General features: G+C 43.3%; 1 protein-coding gene across 1 annotated transcript in view; it reads left to right on the top strand.

Annotated features, from left to right (window-relative positions):
- The first annotated feature begins 1,600 nt into the window (after positions 1 to 1,600).
- UBTD2 (ubiquitin domain containing 2) overlaps positions 1,601 to 19,374 on the top strand; it is an 82,518-nt gene continuing 64,744 nt past the window's right edge. The window contains exon 1 of the mRNA XM_073651316.1: positions 1,601 to 1,826. Coding sequence (XP_073507417.1) covers positions 1,757 to 1,826 — 70 coding nt within the window. The 5' untranslated portion in view covers positions 1,601 to 1,756. The remainder of the gene's footprint in view (positions 1,827 to 19,374) is intronic.

Here is a 19,374-nt window from a genome sequence, read left to right as displayed (position 1 = left end):
CGCGATATGCCGGCAGCCGGGAACCAGACAGGAACGAGCGCTGCAGCACACGCCGGGGCATCGGGGGTGAGTATAGCTTTATTTGTTTTAATTTTTACGGTCACACTATATAAATCCATGCTGTTTGCATGGATTTATACAGTGTGACCTAGTTGTCAAGCACTTTCCAAGTGATGCTATCGCCTGGAAAGCGCTTGTCAATCTGCATGCGGAAACGCATGTGAATCCGCATGTGAGGCTATGTGCCCACGATGCAGAAATGAAGCAGAAAATTTCTGCAGCATTTCTGCATCTCCCTGGCAGAAAAAAACGCATGCAGATTGTACATGCAGATTGTGCATGCGTTTTTCCTGCAGAATATATGCGGATCTACATGCAGATTCACATGCGTTTCTGCATGCAGATTGACAAGCGCTTTCCAGGCGATAGCATCACTTGGAAAGTGCTTGACAACTAGGTCACACTGTATAAATCCATGCAAACAGCATGGATTTATATAGTGTGAACCGTAAAAATTAAAACAAATAAAGCTATACTCACCCCCGATGCCCGGCGTGGCTGCAGCGCTGCTTCCTGGCTGGTTCCTGGATGCCGGCATCTCGCGAGACAGAGCGGTGAAGGGCCTGCGGTCACATGACTGTGACGTCACCGCAGGTCCTCAAGCGATGCTGGCATTCAGAGACAAGCCGCCGGACAGGTGAATATAAACTTTATTTGTTATTTTATTCTTTTTTTACAGGTACAATGGTACCCAGGTCTGGATGAGAGTCTCCTCTCTTCCAGAACTGGGTACCATCCGCACATAGAGACACATAGAAGCCGCTTGTAGAAATGTACAGTCGCGGTTTCTATGCGTCTCAATGCAAGTCAATGGCGGGAGTTCCGCTGCGCTTCCGCAAAATTAAATGACATGCTGCGGATTTTTGTACGCAGCATAAACGCTGCGGAAAAATCCGCAGCATGTGCATAGAACATGCGGAATCCCCTTGGGGACCATGGGGTGCGGATTACCTAGCGTTTAACAAGCGTTTACGCTGCGGAAATTCCGCATCATAAACGCTTGAAAAACGCTACGTGGGCACTCAGCCTGAATCCGCATGTATTCCCATGTATTCTGCAGGAAAAATGCATGTACAATCTGCATGTACAATCTGCATGCCTTTTTTCTGCCAGGGAGATGCAGAAATGCTGCAGAAATTTTCTGCTTCATTTCTGCATCGTGGGCACATAGCCTCACCAAGCGTTTTTGCTGCGGAAATTCCGCGGCAAAACCGCTTGAAAAACGCATAGTGTGCACGCAGCCTGAGTGCATTATAGAAAGGGTCTGTAATGTAAGCTAGTCCTGACTAGTCAGTCCCCTGGAGGAAGCTGCATGCTACGTCTGCGGCTCACAGCGGCGGGAACTGAGGGAAGCGGGAGACAAGTTCTCTGCAGGCCGGAAACCCCTGTCAACTCAGCAGGGCTCAGGGGATTGCGGGGCGAAGTGCGCCGTTATATAGGCTCATGCCGGCTCAAGTCCTCCCCGCACACAGCCAATAAGAGCGACTGTATGGACCCCGCTCAGTGACCAGCCGTGACGTCATCAGCACGTTACAAGGAGGCCGATAGGGAGGGGTGTGGAGCTCAGTGACGTCACGGGCGCGCTGCCGCGACGTTCTCTTTCTCGTCCCCGGTTTCGGAGACGCGCAACGTGAGCGCGCCCGTCCGTGTGAAGGCAAGAGGGAGATAACGGCAGAGGCTGCCCCCGCCGGCACCCATGGGAGGGTGTGTGGGCACTCACCACGACTCCTCGGGCAGCTTAAACGAGAACTCGGACGGGACCGGAGGTGAGGAAAGAAGGAAGGATGGTGGGAAAGAGGAGGAGAGAAAGAGAGAGGGGGAGGAGGAGAGATGAAAAGAGATTCGCTGCTCTTTTGTCTGCTACTGGCCCGGTGCAGATAATGCCCCCTGAGGGGTAACCAGCACTGCCAGGCTGCCCCAGCCCATGAGTAGAGTGGGGGTCTGCATCGTATGCTGCCCCCAGGTTCAGGGTACCGGTATACACACAGGGTAGCTCCTCCTGGTAGCAGGCTGCTTACATGGGGATGGCTCCCTGTTACACTCCTGGCATTCTAGGATGGAGGCTTCTATCACCAGGGACAATAGAGAAGGTGCTCTTACAACTCCTCCTGGTAATCCCAGGTGTTAATCTTGGCCCCCACCAGGGTACCTTGTCCCCCAGGTGCCCGCAGCGGTCACCTGGCTCTGGCCTATACTAGATTGGTGCCTTATACTCGCCTTGGACTATTGAGTATCGCCCAGAGTCCATAATTCTCTGTCTGTGCAGCCTGGATCAGTGATCCCGATTTTATATAACCCCATAAATGTATAAATAATGTATCCCCGAGGTAAGCGATGCCCTGCTATCTACCGTATGGATGAGCCAAGTGGTAAATGTGCCTAAAGTCACTGTGGTTCTGGAGGGGTCTGACTGGTTTATATGGCCAGGCAGAGATGTAGCAATGGGGGGTGTAGACAGAAGAGGCGCACCTGGGTCCAAAAAATATATCGGTATCATAAATAGAAGTTTTGTTGTGGGCCCTGTCACATGTTTTTCTACTGGGCCCCAGAATCTTAGGCTACGTTCCCACAATGAGATTTTGGTGAGTTTTTACGCTGTGTATTTTCGGAAAAATGCAAGTAACCTATTTTACTTAATGGGTGCAGAAAATCTGCAACATCAAAAACTCATTGTGGGAGCGTAGCCAGGTATGCTTTTGAGATCCGTTTTACCTGCCCCTAATAGTGCATTTGCAATTAAAGGGGTTTTCCCAAAATTGACTAATCAAAGGATAGGTGAAAAGTATATGATTGCTAGGGGTCTAACTGCTGGGACCCCACTGATTATGAGAACTAGTGTACTATGTAACTCCTTTGAATGAAGTGGTGGTCAAATTTAAATGGCTAACTTTTATTAATTTTATTGTATATTGCTCGTTGCCAAGGGGACCCGACCATCTCTGCTGGCTCGGAGTGGTGGCTGATAAACAGTGCTTACAAGCTCTCTCCTAATTATCTGCTGAGCTCTGCAGTGAAGATGGCCTCTGTAGGACAGTTGGCTCAATAAATCCCTACCAACTCTGCAGCCCCACTGCTCTTTCAATACTGCAGAGGCAAAACTGATTCATAGAGCAGCATAAGGAGAGCATAGTACAGGCCAGCTCTTGGCCTGAACTGTCACTCAAGCAGGAGCACCCCTCAACATCCAGAAAGTGAGGAGGCCGGGGAGAAGTTTACTTCTTCAGAAGATAGAACAAACCTTATAAAGTTTATGGGACTAAAGAAGATAGGTTAATGCTGTACGCTAATGTCTCGGACAGTCCCATAGACTTAAATGGCACAGAGGCATGCATACATGACCACCAATGTGCTCAAACAGGAGACACCAGGACCCCTTCCTGTTTACATCATTGGTAGGGGTTGGCCACATTCACATGTTCAGTATTTAACCTCAGTATTTGTAAGCCAAAACCAGGAGTGGGTGATAAATCCAGAAGTGGTGACGAGTTTCTATTATACTTTTCCTCTGATTGTTCCACTTCTCGTTTTGGCTTACAAATACTGATGTAAAATACTGACCAAATACTGGACGTGTGAACGTGGCCATATACGACTCACCATTTTGGGAGAGATTAAAAATGCCAACAGGAGTTTTATTCCCCTCTTTTATACTAGGCAAACAAGCATAAACCAAATGGCATGACAGGTCCCAGAATTATAAAACAACTAAAAAAGACCCTCCTACTATATTAAAACTATAACTCCTAAATATTAAAAAGGGGGCTTAGTATATCAGGGATAGGCCACACGTAATGGAGCAGGGGTTCTGGCTCTGAATTAGGCCTACTACTTACCTTGCGTTGCCAAGGAGTTTAGCACCCTAAAAAGTGATATTGCTCCCCCGCTCACCGTCGGTTTACCCCCAATGACCCTGTTGTGCCCTTCAAGAGTGACACCACTGTGAAACATAGTAATTCAAGAAACACATGTGACCAAGACCACAAATGAGATGTCTTTAGACAATCCATTGTGGCAAATAATCCGACACATACCTCACAAATAATACACTAGCCAAACAACTGATAGTGAGTACCATTCAGAATGAGAGAGACTCATTAGTGTTGGAGTCCAGTAATATTCTTTGGGGAACTGTAAATACAGATTGCACTTGCCCAATAGCCTTATAAACTAAATATGTATACACCCCAAACAATATCAAAAAGTTTGTTAGAAGCACAGTAATTCAGAGGTCAATGATACCAACAAACCTGAAAATAGAAGCTCATAGCTAATAGCCTATAAATGAGATATAGATGATGTCTAAGGTACTTATCGTGCATCTTTTGATGTACAGTCTCAACCCCCCCCACCTTTTTCTAAGGGTTCATCAGGGGATGGGTATCCGAGAGACAATAATAGTGAAGGCATTCTCCAAAATCAGAGCGATGACATGCTGGCCTGTAACGCGGAAGTGGGGGAGGGTACGTCTTGGGAGTTGGTGGCGAACCAAAGGCACTCGTGCCAGAGGGGGCACGCGGAGCCCTCCTGGTGGGCACGTGCGCTATCTCCTCAGCACTGCTGCCGCCGCCACCACCACCACCACTCAACAGCCCACGCGCCATCTCCCTCATCACTAGCGCCACGCGCCCTCCCATCAGGCCCATTACTATACTGTATGGAGTGCTGGGTGGGGCCCCTTACTAGACTGTATGGAGCGCTGGGTGGGACCCGTTACTATACTGTATGGAGCGCTGGGTGGGACCCGTTACTATACTGTATGGAGCCCTGGGTGGGGCCCGTTACTATACTGTATGGAGCCCTGGGTGGGGCCCGTTACTATACTGTATGGAGCCCTGGGTGGGGCCCGTTACTATACTGTATGGAGCCCTGGGTGGGGCCCGTTACTATACTGTATGGAGCCCTGGGTGGGGCCCGTTACTATACTGTATGGAGCCCTGGGTGGGGCCCGTTACTATACTGTATGGAGCCCTGGGTGGGGCCCGTTACTATACTGTATGGAGCCCTGGGTGGGGCCCGTTACTATACTGTATGGAGCCCTGGGTGGGGCCCGTTACTATACTGTATGGAGCCCTGGGTGGGGCCCGTTACTATACTGTATGGAGCCCTGGGTGGGGCCCGTTACTACACTGTATGGAGCCCTGGGTGGGGCCCGTTACTACTCTGTAGGGAGCGCAGTTTGGAGAATCATGTTTTGATGGGGTCACCATTCTTAGTTGGGGGGGGGGTTGAGGGAGAGGGTACAGTAGGGTCCTCATACTGTGCGTGTGGGGGTATCATACTGTGTTTGGGGGCACTTTTGTTTGCATCATACTTTATCTGTTTTATTCAATGTTTTTTATCCTTTGTTAATACATATTTAAATTAGGCAATTGGGCCATATGCTTTTTACTGCTCTTAACATAACATATTATTCCACTATAATTCCAAATAATAATAATCTTTTTATTTGATAAAGAAAAACGTCCTCAATTGTAGACATTTTTTTAACAAATATCAAGGTTGGTCGCAGCTTTGTCCAAGCTTTTAACTTTGGCCCTCTGTGTATTTGAGTTTAACATTCCTGGCTTAGGCTATGTGCCCACGATGCAGAAATGCTCCGGATTTTTCCTGAGCGTTTCTGCATCTTCCTGGCAGAAAAAACGCATGCGGATTGTACATGCGGATTGTACATGCGTTTTTCCTGCCAGGGACATGCGGATGTGAAGCGTTCTTCACTTGTATTTCCACATGCAGGTTGTCAAGCTCTTTCCAAGCGATTTTAGCATCAGTTGGAAAGTGCTTGACAACTTGGTCACATTATATAAATCCATGCAAACGGCATAGATTTATATAGTGTGACCAAGTTATAGTAAAAGAATGGTACCCTGGTTTGGAGAAGAGGAGACTCTCTTCCAGATCCGGGTACCATAGTACCTGTAAAAAAAAGAATAAAATAAAAAATATACATTATACTTACCTTCTGATGGCCCCCGGTGTCCTTATCCGATGCGTCTTGGCTTGCCAGCAGCTCGCGATGGTCTAAAAAGGACCTGCCATGACGTCATTTAATCATGTGACGGGTCACGCGAAAATGCTGCTATTCTGCAAAATAATTGGTAGTGCTGCGGATTTTTCCGCAATGATAATCCGCAGCGGAGATTTCCGCAGCATGTGCACAGCACATGCGGATTATCATTGGGGAACACGTCAGACCTTCTGCCAAGCATTTTTTAAGCGTTTCTGCAGCCGAATTGCCGCTTTGGAAACTCTTAAAAAACGCATAGTGGGCACACAGCCTTAAAGGGTTATTCTCATCATGATAAAGGGTTACAATTGCAAAGAGGTTGTAAAAACAACTTTGCAATTTCACTTTTGATTAAAAATCCTCTCCATTCTCAAGAACAGACTTCCACTGCATTCGGTGGCTAGTACAGGTGCTTCTCACTAAATTAGAATATCATCAAAAGTTATTTTATTTCAGTTCTTCAATACAAAAAGTGAAACTCCTACATTATATGGAATCATTACAAACAGTGTTCTATTTTAAGTGTTTATTTCTTTTCATGTTGATGATTATGGCTTACAGCCAATGGAAACACAGAAATCATGATCTCAGTAAATTAAAATAATTAACAAAAAACACCTGCAAAGGCTTCCTTAGTCTGTTTCAGTAGGCTCCACAATCATGGGGAAGACTTCTGACTTGACAGATGTCCAGAAGGCAGTCATTGACACACTCCACAAGGTCCCAGAGTTACAATCTTCATTTAGAAATCAAGATCCCAGAGTCTGGAGGAAGAGTGGAGAGGCCACAATCCAAGCTGCTTGAGGTCTAGTGTGAAGTTTCCACAATCAGTGATGGTTTGGGGAGCCATGTCATCTGCTGGTGTAGGTCCACTGTGTTTTATCAAGACCAAAGTCAGTGCAGCCGTCTACCAGGAAATTTTAGAGCACTTCATGCTTCCCTCTGCCAACAAGCTTTTTGAAGATGGAAATTTCATTCTCCAGCAGGACTTGGCACCTGTCCACACTGCCAAAAGTACCAAACCTGGTTTAAAAATAACAGTATCACTGTGCTTGATTGGCCAGCAAACTCACCTGACCTTAACCCCATAGAGAATCTATGGGGTATTGTCAAGAGGAAGATGAGAGACACCAGACCCAACAATGCAGACGAGCTGAAGGCCGCTATCAAAGCAACCTGGGCTTCCATAACACCTCCGCAGTGCCACAGGCTGATCGCCTCCATGCCACGCCACATTGATGCAGTAATTGATGCAAAAAGAGCCCGACCAAGTATTGAGTGCATTTACTGAACATACATTTCATTAGGCCAACATTTTGGATTTTAAAAACATTTTTCAAGCTGTTATAAAATATTCTAATTTACTGAGATAATGACGCTTGTGTTTTCATTGGCTGTTAGCCATAATCATCAATATTAACAGAAATAAACATTTGAAATAGATCACTCTGTAATGACTCTATATAATATATGACTTTCACTTATTGTATTGAAGAACTGAAATAAATTAACTTTTTGATGATATTCTAATTTAATGAGACGCACCTGTATCTTAGGCTTGGAGTGCAGTGCTTACAAGCTCTTTGCTATAGACTCTATAGTGCGCTAATGAATGAGTTGTTTTTCTAAACTAAAACCTCAGTATTCAGGTTCAATTGCCGTGTTGGCACTTTGCGATAAATAAGTGGTTTTTGCATTGCAGTTTGGGCACTCTGTCTCTAAAAGGTTCACCATCACTAGTCTAAGGTGCTCCTTCTAATGATGTCTGCTAATAGCTAAAATGTAGAGCGCATTGTATACCATTAACACTAAGGGCTCTTTCACACGTCAGTGTCTCCAGTATGTGTGGTGACAGTTTCCACACGTACCGGAGACACTGACACACACAGACCCATTCAAATGAATAGGTCTGTGCACACCTCAGTGTGCTTTCACGGACCGTGTGTCCGTGTGCTCCACACAGAGACAAGTCCATTTTTTTTGCAGATACATGGTCCACAAAACGTACCACACGGATGACATCCGTGTGTCATCCATGTGACACCTGCGGCTGGGAATCAGCGCTACAGTTAGCGCTGTTCCCAAGCGCCGGGTGCTGAACACTGCCCCCATCATGGTTCCTGCCAGCGCTGTGATCAGCACCAGCAGGGACAATGATGAGGGTAGTGGTAGTCTGCTCCCGGTGTCGCCTCCTGTGAAAATAATAATAAAATCCATGTACTCACCTCTCCTAGGTGTCCCCCGCTGTAATCCATGCAGCCGAGGAGTCGGGGAGAGTGGGCCCCGGAGCTGCAGCTCCGAAGCGGCTCCTTCTCCCTGGCTCCTCCTCCCTGGCTCCTTGGTTGCAGCAGTCACATGGATTACAGCGGGAAACACTTAAAAGAGGTGAGTACATAAATAATTGCAAAAGGCTACATTGACGCATCCTAGTGCTGTCCATTTTTGTTCTTTTGACAGCACACTGACCCAGTTTCATTGAGTCATACATGCATTAGGTTTCAAAACTAATCTGTCGCTCGAGTCTAGGAGACTCTGAGCATGTTCTCATCAGTTTTCTGGATCAGACTTGGACATTAAAGTCTAGGGGATCCATGAGAAACGAATGAAACCGGGAAGGCAAACTTTGGACTTCAGAGTTTATCTTAGTTTCTTCCATTTTTAATTTATACATTAAATCAATGGATAAAAAAGCTCAGTCTGCCTGCTTCAGTGGCAAATGAAAAAAAAACTGATGCAACCAGGATGACAGCTGAAAAAAGAACTGGTCCATTTCTCTGGATTGTAACACTCACATAGATGTATAAATCTAGCCTTGGACAGTAAAAAAAAAACAAAACTCCAGAATTGCCTTTTTTATATTCACCCCCTCAAAAATAAGCAATAAAAACGCTGTCAAAACATCAAATGTAACCCAAATTATACCCATTAAATACACCGTTCAGCTTGTAAGAACAAAAAAGTTATGATTTTTATTTTTCTGTTTTCACCACGGAGACATAAAAAGCTGTGCAAATTTAATATCGCCATACTCGTACTGGCCTGGAGAATCATGGTTTTTGGAGGGTTTCTATTTTTCACACTGAACAGCATAAAAAACAAAAACTTGGCAGAATAGAATAGGGTTTTTTTTCTATTTCTCCCCACTTAGGATTTTCCCCACTTTATTTCAGTATGATAAAGTAAATGTAGTTAAAAACTACAAGCTCATCCCACAAAAACCAAGTCCTTATACAGCTATGTCGGCTGTATGGGAAAAAAAGTTAGGGAATGAAAAACGAAAGCACAAATCCTAAAAATTGGTCTATGCAGGAAAGGGTTAAGCTAAGTTTACACCATGTTTTGTGTTCACTTTTGATGTGCCTATTTAAAATGCTTGAGTTATACAACTGTTTGCCTTTAGAATTGCATGCATCTGTCACAAACATGCTACATTGTGAACTGTTTTATGTAAACTTACTGGATATTTAAACAGTCAAGGTATCCTGCCTGAATTAGGCCATGTTCACACGGTCAGTATTTTCCATCAGTATTTGTTCTACTCAGGACAATTTTTTAAAATTTAGTGGTTTAGCCTCTTCCCAACACGGCCAAATCCCGTTTTTGCGTTTTAGTTTTCCCTCCCCTTTTTTCCCAGAACCATAACTTCCTGTCCACATAGACGTATGAGGGATAAGCTGTACTTTAGATTGGCACCAATCATTTTTACCACATAATGTACTGGAAACCGGCAACAAAATTCCAAGTGTGATTCTTTTTTGGGAACTGTTCTAACGGTGTATATTGTGTAGTAAAAATGACCTTGCAATATGATTCTCCTCATCGATTATGGTAATACCAAACGTCCATTTAAAAAAAATAAAAATCTTGAATGGCAAAAAAAATTTAAGGGGGTGTTGGCCATTTTCCGAGACCTGTAACATTTCCATTTTTTCTGTTGATGGAGCTGTGAGATGACTTATTTTTTTGCGGGGCGAGACATTTTTTTTATTGATACTATTTTGGGAAAGAATCTATATGACATTTTGTTACAGCATTTTTATTTTTAAGTATTGCAGCAACCAAAAATGAAATTTTGCTATTTTGTCTATTTCCGATGTTTACCTGTGATACCACTTGTGTATTTTTTTTTTTAATCTTTTATCTTCATTTTAATGGGGGAAATGGGGAGTGATTTGAACTTTTTATGTCTTTATTTTTTTCATATTTTTTAAAACTTTATTTTTTGTACTGTATTTGTTAGCCCCTTTTAGGGGATGTGAACATGTGATTCTCGTCTGATTGCTTGTGCAATGGGAAGGTTAGTCATTTTTACTTTATTTTTTTAGTCCCCTTAGGAGACTTGAACCTGCAATTGTTTGATCGCGTACAAATTGCTGTACTCTGTGAAGCTCCGCTACAGGCTGAGAACTGAGATGGCAGTTATGAGGGCCTGCAGCAGGCCCCTGGCTGCCTTGGTAATACATCAGCTCCCTGCGATCATTTTGCGGTGGGATGACGGAAGCCCATGCATGTGCTCAATGGTAATGGTGTCACTTGAATGCTATTATTAGTTATTGACAGCAGCATTGTTATGCACCTGCCCTGGTCATTTTAGATTTTCTTATCGTCCACTTCTGGCTTTGCAAGTAGCCCGGCGTTCTTCCATGTGCTGTATTTCCTAGGCAAATATAAGGCCTCCCAAGACACACACCAGTGTCTTGATATTGAATTAAAGAGATTGTCCACTACTTTATCATTGATGACCTATCCTTGGGATAAAAAAGGGAGGAATTCCAGCTTCTAAAGTGCAGCAGACAAAACTTTATTCCATAAAAACAGATTCCATGGTTAAAAACAGGATTAGCTTACGCGTTTCGAACGCTCCAACCTGCGTTTTTTCAAAGCTCGTTTTTCTCGTCTATTCCGTGCTTCGGGACACCTGAGTCAGGGTGAGCTGGTGTTTGCTTTCTTTTTGTATCCTTAGGATAGGTCATCAATGTTTGATGGGGGTCCGACACCCGTCACCCCCACCCATTAGCTGTTCTCAATGTCAGTGGCGGCCCCCATAGCTGATCAGCGGGAGTGATGGGTGTCGGACCCCGACCGATCAGGTAGTGGACAACCTCTTTAAGACTTTCAAGTCACTTTTTTAGTTTGTCTGCGCACACTTCCTGTCCACAAGCTCTAGGCGGTCTCCTGATCTCCAGTCCTGAAGTTGCTTGTCTGTGGCTTCTAGTAAACCTGCTTCCTGTCAATGATGTTCAGGACCCCTTTAACCCTCTTTTTACCACTACATGTCAGCCTGTGGCTTCCAGGACGTCTCCTTTCTGCTTGCGGCTTCCAGGATTCCTTTAAGACTTTCAGTTTGTCTCTGTGTCTGCCTGTGGCTTCCAGTAACTCTGCTAGCTGTTTCCTACCTGCTGCACCAACGTCCGTGGCCCATGTACTCACCCTAACCTTACTTTATGTAACAAGCATTTACTGCAGATGCTGGCTTTGTAACACAGCCCGCATCTACATGGTATGAAGCAGCCTCCACTCCTGAGTCAGCTTCATACAGCTCTTTGCAATCTTTGACAAAAACTCGATCAAGCATGCCCGAGTACCATGCTCAAGCCCCGCATGTTTTGCGGCTGTTAGACAGCCAATAAACATGCGGGGATTGTCTGCCGTGCACGGTAAGGCCGTAGCCATGTTGATTACTGACCTTTGTGATTGGCCGGCCGCATTAGGTCTTATATAAGACCTGGTGACGTGATGCTCGGTACACTCTCTTCTAGAAGCCGTTCAGGGATTTTTGAGAAGGGAGAGCTTATATTAGAACAGGCATATAAGCAGTGGTTAATTGCTGTTACAGTACTTGTATACCGCTTCTGCACCATTAAAAGAAAAGTCCTTTTCAGGGCTACTTACTGCCCTTTCTCTAGTAAATCTGCTGTTACCTGCATTTAGTGTAGGGATAGTTTTGGATTAGAGGCATATAGGCAGGGTTTATTGCTTTAGGCTATGTGCGCACGATGCTTTTTTTTAAGCGATTCCGCAGCGGCAATTCCGCTGCAGAAACGCTTAAACGCTTGGTAGAAGGCCTGCCATGTTCCCAAATGATAATCCGCATGTGCTGCGCACATGCTGCGGAAATTTCCGCTGCGGATTATCATTGCGGAAAAAATGCAGCACTATCAATAATTTTGCGGAAGCGCTGCGTTTTCGCCGCCATTGACTTTCATTGGAACGCATGGATTCCGCATCACTGCATCTGCACATGTGGAATCCATGCGTTTCAATGTGCGGATGTTACCCGGGTTTGGAGAAGAGGAGACTCTCCTCCGGACCAGGGTACCATAGTACCTGTAAAAAAAAAAAAAGAATAAAATAAAAAATATTATACTTACCTTCTGATGGCCCCCGGTGTCCTTGTCTCGACTTGCCGGCAGCTCGCGGTAGACGAAAGAACCTGCGCTGACATCATTTAGTCATGTGACGGGTCACGCGACCGCTGACGTCGGCAGGTCCTTAAATCTACCGTGAGCTGCCGGCAAGCAGAGACAAGCACACCGGAGGCCATCAGAAGGTAAGTATAGATTTATTTTTTTATCTTTTACCATTCTTTACGGTCACACTATATAAATCCATGCCGGCTGCATGGGTTTATATAGTGTGACCAAGTTGTCAAGCACTTTCCAAGTGATGCTAATCGCTTGGAAAGCGCTTGTCAACCCGCATGCGGAAATGCAAGTGAAGACCGCTTCACATCCACATGTCCCAGGCAGGAAAACGCATGTACAATCTGCATGCTTTTTTTCTGCCAGGGAGATGCAGAAATACTCAGGAAAAATCCGGAGCATTTCTTTATCGTGGGCACATAGCCTTACAGTCCTTCTATAGGTATACTGCTGCCACAACCTAAAAACAAAAGTCCTTTTCAGGGCTACGTATTTTCTTTTCCCTATTAATACCGGAAAGTTTGCAGGCATATATTATATGCCTAATTTAAAATGCGCAAAGCCGTGTGGTAATCGATACCTTACCATGAATGTGGCCCTCGCTCATTATTTTTAGAGGGTTATCAGGTGGCTCTGGCTCTTAATATTTCCAGGGTGTATATGAGACCTACCTCTACAGTTTTCTGCCCTGACTAGTCCAGAGTAAAGTACTGCAGTGTACATGCGCCGTGGCTCATCAGGGCCGAGAAGTACTCCTGCCAGTACCGCGATGCCAGGGGGCACTGTGTGGATGACTTAGGGACCTGTCATCCACACATAGCAAGAAGGAGGACTGCCTCGAAAGAAGAGAGGACAAGGACCAGCGACACCCCTCGGACCGGACTGCCCCTCAGGTAAGTATAATAAAAGCTGTTTTAATAGTTGGGGTCATATACAGCATTATAGAATGCTGCATATCAGGCCTGAAAGGTGGTGGGTTTATCTCCTATCGGTCAAACATGGTGACCGGTTTGCTTTAAATAAAAAAAGAAAAACAAACTATACATGTTTGGTATCTGCGTAATCTTAGTGACCTAGAGATATTGCCAGGTCAGTTGTAATGTATAGTGAACAAAGTATATTTAAAAAAAAAAATAATTGTGAAACTATACTTTTTTTTTTTCTTCAATTTGAGCACGTTTTAGAATTTTTTTCCCACTTTCCAGTGCATCACATGATAAAATGAATGTCATTCAAAAGTCCTGCAAAAAAAAAAAAAAAAAAGCAAGCCCTCATAAGGTTATGTGGATGGCAAAATAAAAAAGTTATGTCTCTTACAAGAAGGGGAGGAGAGAAGGAAAAAATATAAAAAGGCCATGGTGTGAAGAAGAAGTTAACTTTCTGGTGTAGATGTTGAGAGAATTGAAAACATTAGAATTCAAAGCACTAGAGTTTCCACAACCAAAGACTTCAATGAGATGAACATGTGTATTCAGAGGCCGGTCATTTCTGTAAATTGTGAAATGTGAATGGGCTCCTGGTCTCTCATCAGTGTAATGGAGCAAAGTGCCATTGTTGCGACTTACCACCCCCCCCCAACATTGATTCCCCAATGTGCACTACTCACACAATCTTTAATTAATCCCTGTGCTGACCACAAATCTGTTCATCTTAACATACCTAACAAAAGTACTAATATCTACAAATAGTGTTGAATTCTGGATGAAAACTTTAAATCATGGTTGTTATACTGTATGGCTGATGACATAATAAACCATTTTGAGAAATATGTTTATTGGAACTCTTAGGAAACAGTTAAATTGTATTTGGGTAACTTCATAATGCATGTCTTGGCTCAGTTTTTAGATGAGGCTAGTGGATGTGGTTAAAAATGTTGCTTTTAATAAAAGTATTGATTTACTTTGACACAAATGTGAAAGGGCAGCAGGGTGACACTAACCTGCTGTAAGGCATTGCCTGGACCCAGTGGATAGACATCTAGTTGTCTGACAGCTTGTAGCCCTCCTGCTGATCGCTGCTCCCGCACCACCCTTGTGGAACTTCCTACATCTGTTTTATGTCCCCTTTTCAGTTTGTAGCTGCAGTTCACACTGGGCTTTAAGCATGACTTGTCCACTGTAATAACTAAAACGGACATGGATATCCACAGCTTCTAGCGCCAGATGGGCATGTAAACAGTGTGTTCCTATAACCAGTCACCATTGTTGTATAGGTAATACAGTTACCGTATTTTTCGGACCATAAGATGCACTTTTTTCCTCCAAAATTTTGGAGGAAAATGGGGGGGGGGGGTGCGTCTTATGGTCCGAATGTTAAGGGGGTGTGTATATTTATGTGTGGTGTGGGGGGAGCGGTATCGGTGGAGGAGCAGGGCACAGGAGGCAGCAGCCGCCCGCTGCAGCCTACACTGTCCCCGCTGCTAAAGAAAATGAATATTCACTGCTCCCCACAATTATCATCCTTTTACAGTGAATGCAGCTCATTATCTTCATATCCAGAATTTTAAGCTGTAGACCTGTGTCACTTATAATTTCTTATGGTTTTCCAATCTGTTCGTAAAAAAATATTGTCTGTAATTTTTTGCTAAGCTGTCCAGAAAAAAAATCAAGTTGGCAATCCTGAAACACAACGCTCGTCTGTTTTAGATTACATGGGGAACTGTTGTGTTTAAGTGGATGTTTAAATGGTGGGCAACCCCTTCAACCTCGTTTATCTTTTTTTCTATTCCAACATTAACTATTGTCCCAAATGATAGGCGTGATCCACAAGGTTTAACACCTTAACGACCACTGATACGCATTAAAACGGCGATCTCTAAGGGGTCTTATTCTTTTAAAACTGTGATCGGGATTAAAGGTATAGCGCCCCCCCCCCGCCCCCACAGTTCGAAAATCTCCGGGGTGTCCCCGAACGGGTAGACACTGGAGAACACTATCAGGGCCCTGATCACATGATCGCCGTTATTAAATGAATAACGGCGTCTCGTAAAGAAAAAAATGTGCCCGCTATATACATGTCAGAGGAGAGAGAAATGATGTATCAAAGCCCCCCCGTACCTCCTGCTCTGTCCCGCCCCCCCCCCCCCCCAACCCTCCGCTTTCTCTTCCTGAAAATAAAATGGCGGGCACATGCGCAGTGCATCGGCCGGCAACAGCAGGTATTTTTCTTATTGGTTCCTTTTGATCACTGTGAATAGGGTCTATCAAAGTGATTTAAAACCAATAATTAGTATGTCACCCCTCCCCCCTTGTGTCATCCCCTTATTCAGATTAATTATTTTTATTTTATAATTTTTATTTCTTTCATCCTTTGACATTAGGGTTGGGCTAAGGGTTAGGGTTTTTCAAGAGTTGAAGGGGAAAAAAAAAAAAGAGACTGACCATATGACGACTAGTGTTGAGCACAAATGCTCGCTACTCAAGTTTGCATTGGGTACTCGGGTATGCACAGAGTATCGCTGGTGCTCAAGTGACCTGGTCAAGTCTCTGCCCCACATGCTTCGTTGCTGTTAGCCAAAAAAAATGTGGAGATTCCCTGCCACACACAGGCAGTCCCCACATGTTTTTTTTGGGTGTCTAACTGCCGCAAAACATGCGGGTCGGAGACTCGAGCATGTCATTCGAGCACGCGCAATCCTCTGTGCATACCCAAGCACCCAATGCAAACTTGAGTAGCGAGCATTTGCACTCAACACTTCTCATTAGGTCGTCATATTGATTATCAAATTTTGTGTCGTACCTTTGGGTTCAAAATCCTCACTATACCCCTGGATAAAATCCTTGAGTGATGTAGTTTACAAAATAGGATCAGTCGTGAGGAGGTTTTTGCTGTTTGGGCGTATTAGGTGCCCTGCAAATGCGACATATGGCACGCAGTCTATTTCAGCCAATTTGTATTCCAAAATTCAAATATTGCTCCTTCCGCTCCAAACCCTGCCATTTGTCAAAACAGAACTTTTTGACTACAAGTGGTCGCGCTCATAAAGTGGGTAACAAAGTGTGGGGCCCACTTTTTTGTGTTACCTCTGGCAAAAGTGAGAGATTTGGGGTTAAAGCAACATTTTAGAGGTAATATTGAGAAAAAAAATTTCATTCCACTTTGCATTAATTCCTGTGTATCAACTTGAGTTTTAAAAAATTTCCCGACAACAGTTTTAAAGTATTTGAGGGGTGCGGTTTTTACAATGGTATCACTTTTGGGGAATTTCCAATATATAGGCCCCTCAAAGTCCACTCTCCCAGTGGGTCATGGCACCCCCAAACCATAACAATAAAATCTGCACTATAATATGGCACTCCATCCCTTTGGAGTTTTGAATTGTGCCTCAAAAGTATTTCCCAATTATATGTAGGATATTGGTGTACTGAGGAAATATTGCACAACAAACTTAAAGGTCCATTTTTTCTTACTAGCCCTTATAAAAATTAAAAATTTGGAGCTAAAACAACATTCTAGCAGTAAAAATGTCATTATTATTTCTTCACCGCCCAATGGTATACATTTCTGAGGCACATGTGGTGTCAAAATGCTCACTGCACCCCTAGATGAATTCATTGAGAGGTGTAGTTTGTAAAATGACGTCAATAGGGGTTTTCTGCTTTCCTGACACCTCAGGGGCAATGTGACATGGTACCCTCAAACCATTCCAGCAAAATCTGAACTCCAATATGGTGCTTCTTCCCTTCTGAGCTTTGCATTGTACCTCCAAAGTAATTTCAACCACATATGGGATATCTGTGTACTCAGGAGAAATTGCACAACAAATGTATGGTCCATTTTGCTCCGTTACTCTTGTGAAAAATTTGCGAAAACCAACATTTTTGCGGGAAAAATTTATTTTTTTAATTTTCACAATTCGACGTTATAAACTTCTTCTGTGAAGCACCTGTGGGTTCACCACACATCTCGCTACATTTCTTAAGAGGGTCTAGTTTCCAAAATAGGGTCAGTTGTGGGTGGTTTCCACTATTTAAGCATATCAGACACTCTCCAAATGCAACAAGGCGTCCGCTAATGATTATCGCAAATTTTGGGTTCAAAAAGGTCAAATGGCGCGCCTTTCCTTTCTGAGCCCTTCCATGCGCCCAAACAGTAGTTTTCCCCCAAATATGGGATATCTGCTTGCTTGAGAGAAATTGCACAACAAATTCTGCTGTCCACTTTCTCCTGTTACCCTTGTAAAAGTAAAATATTTGGGGCTAGAGTAAAGTTTTTATGAAAAGTAAAATGTTCCGTTTTTTCCTTCCACATTTCATTAATTCCTGTGAAGTACCTGAAAGATTAATAATCTTCTTGAATGTAGTTTAGAGGGATGCAGTTTTTAGAATGGTGTCACTTTGTTTTTTTTCTGTCATTTAGGCCTCCAAAGTCACTTCACTTCAAATGTGATGTGGTTCCTAAAAAAAAAAAAAAAAGTTTTGTAAATTTATGTCGGAGAAATCAACTTTGAACCCTTCTAACTTGCTAACAAAAAAAAAATGTTTCGAAAATAATGCAGACTAGTAGAAATACTAGAAAGTAGAAATGTGGGAAATTATATTTATTAATTATTTTGTGACCTAACTCTGATTTAAGGGCATACAAATTTTAAGTTTGAAAATTGAGAAATTTTAAATTTTCTTTTGTCAAATTTTCATAAATATACGCAAATCATATTGACCAAAATTTACCACTGCCATGAAGTATAATGTGTCACAAAAAAAATAATCTCAGAATCAGTGGGATCTGTTGAAGCGTTCCAGAGTTATAAATTCACAAAGTGACACTGGTCAGATTTAAAAAGTTTGGCTTGGTCATTAAGTTCAAAATTAGCTCTGTCACTAAGGGGTTAAGCTGCATTCAAATGTTACTTTTTTTGCCACGAAATTGGTGGGGTGTGGGGGTAAAAAAAACAAAACGTGTGTACACAGCTTAAAGGGATAGCATTATTAGACCAGGCATTTTTTTTTTTTTTTAACCTGTGGATATTCCATTTCACCATTCAAGTCTCTGGTGAAAATCCGCAAATAGACGCATTTACCCCAAGAGAAATTGACATGTTGCGAATTTGAAAAATGCTTCACAAGTCAGTTTACGCTGTGTAAAAGGAAAAAATACAGTGGGCATTAGACTTCTATACATCTCATACAATTTTCTGGCACTGTAATTCGCTGCGTTTTTTGCATAGCAAAAATATGCAATGTCAGAAACGCAGCAAATTCTCATTGGGAACTTAGTCTAAGGCCTTGTTCAGACATCATTGTTTTTCATGTGTGCAGAAAATGGGTACATGTGTCACCATTGTCTCATTGGTATTTTTCATGTATGAATAAATAAATTACTGCCAGATCTACGATATAATGGTTTAGATCAAACCATATTTGTGTGTGTATGGCCCAGTCACAGTCCAGACCTAAATCCCATTGAGAATCTGTGGGAAGACTTGAACATCTGATCAGACGCCTCCATCCAATCACTGAGCTACAGCTAGTTGGCAAAGAAGAATGGGAGAAAATTTCAGCCTCCAGAAGTGAAAAGCAGGTAGGGACATATCCCAAAAGACTTGCAACAGTAATTGCAGTGAAAGGTGGTCCTACAAAGTATTGACTCGGGGCTGAATACAAATGCACGTCACAATTTTCAGATTTATATTTTTAAAATATTTATAAAACCACTTATTTCCTTTACAATTCACATACTTGCTACTTTGTTGATTTGGTATATCACCTAAAATCCAAATAAAATACTTTTATGTTTGTGTGTAACGTGAAAAAATATAGAAAAGTTCATGGGGTATGAATACTTTTTCAAGCCTGCTCCTCTAGAGCTCACTCAGTTCACTGTATCCAACTTAGAACATAATGGTACACCCTACGTTGGAAAGGGGTTAAGAATTTTCAAACTGGGCCG

Source organism: Phyllobates terribilis, unplaced genomic scaffold (assembly GCF_046119375.1).
Source record: "Phyllobates terribilis strain yellow unplaced genomic scaffold, ASM4611937v1 Scaffold_11__3_contigs__length_659146591, whole genome shotgun sequence".
NCBI classification, from domain to species: domain Eukaryota; kingdom Metazoa; phylum Chordata; class Amphibia; order Anura; family Dendrobatidae; genus Phyllobates; species Phyllobates terribilis.
The sequence above is the reverse complement of the archived record's forward strand: the minus strand, read 5'-3'. Positions and strand labels throughout refer to the sequence as shown.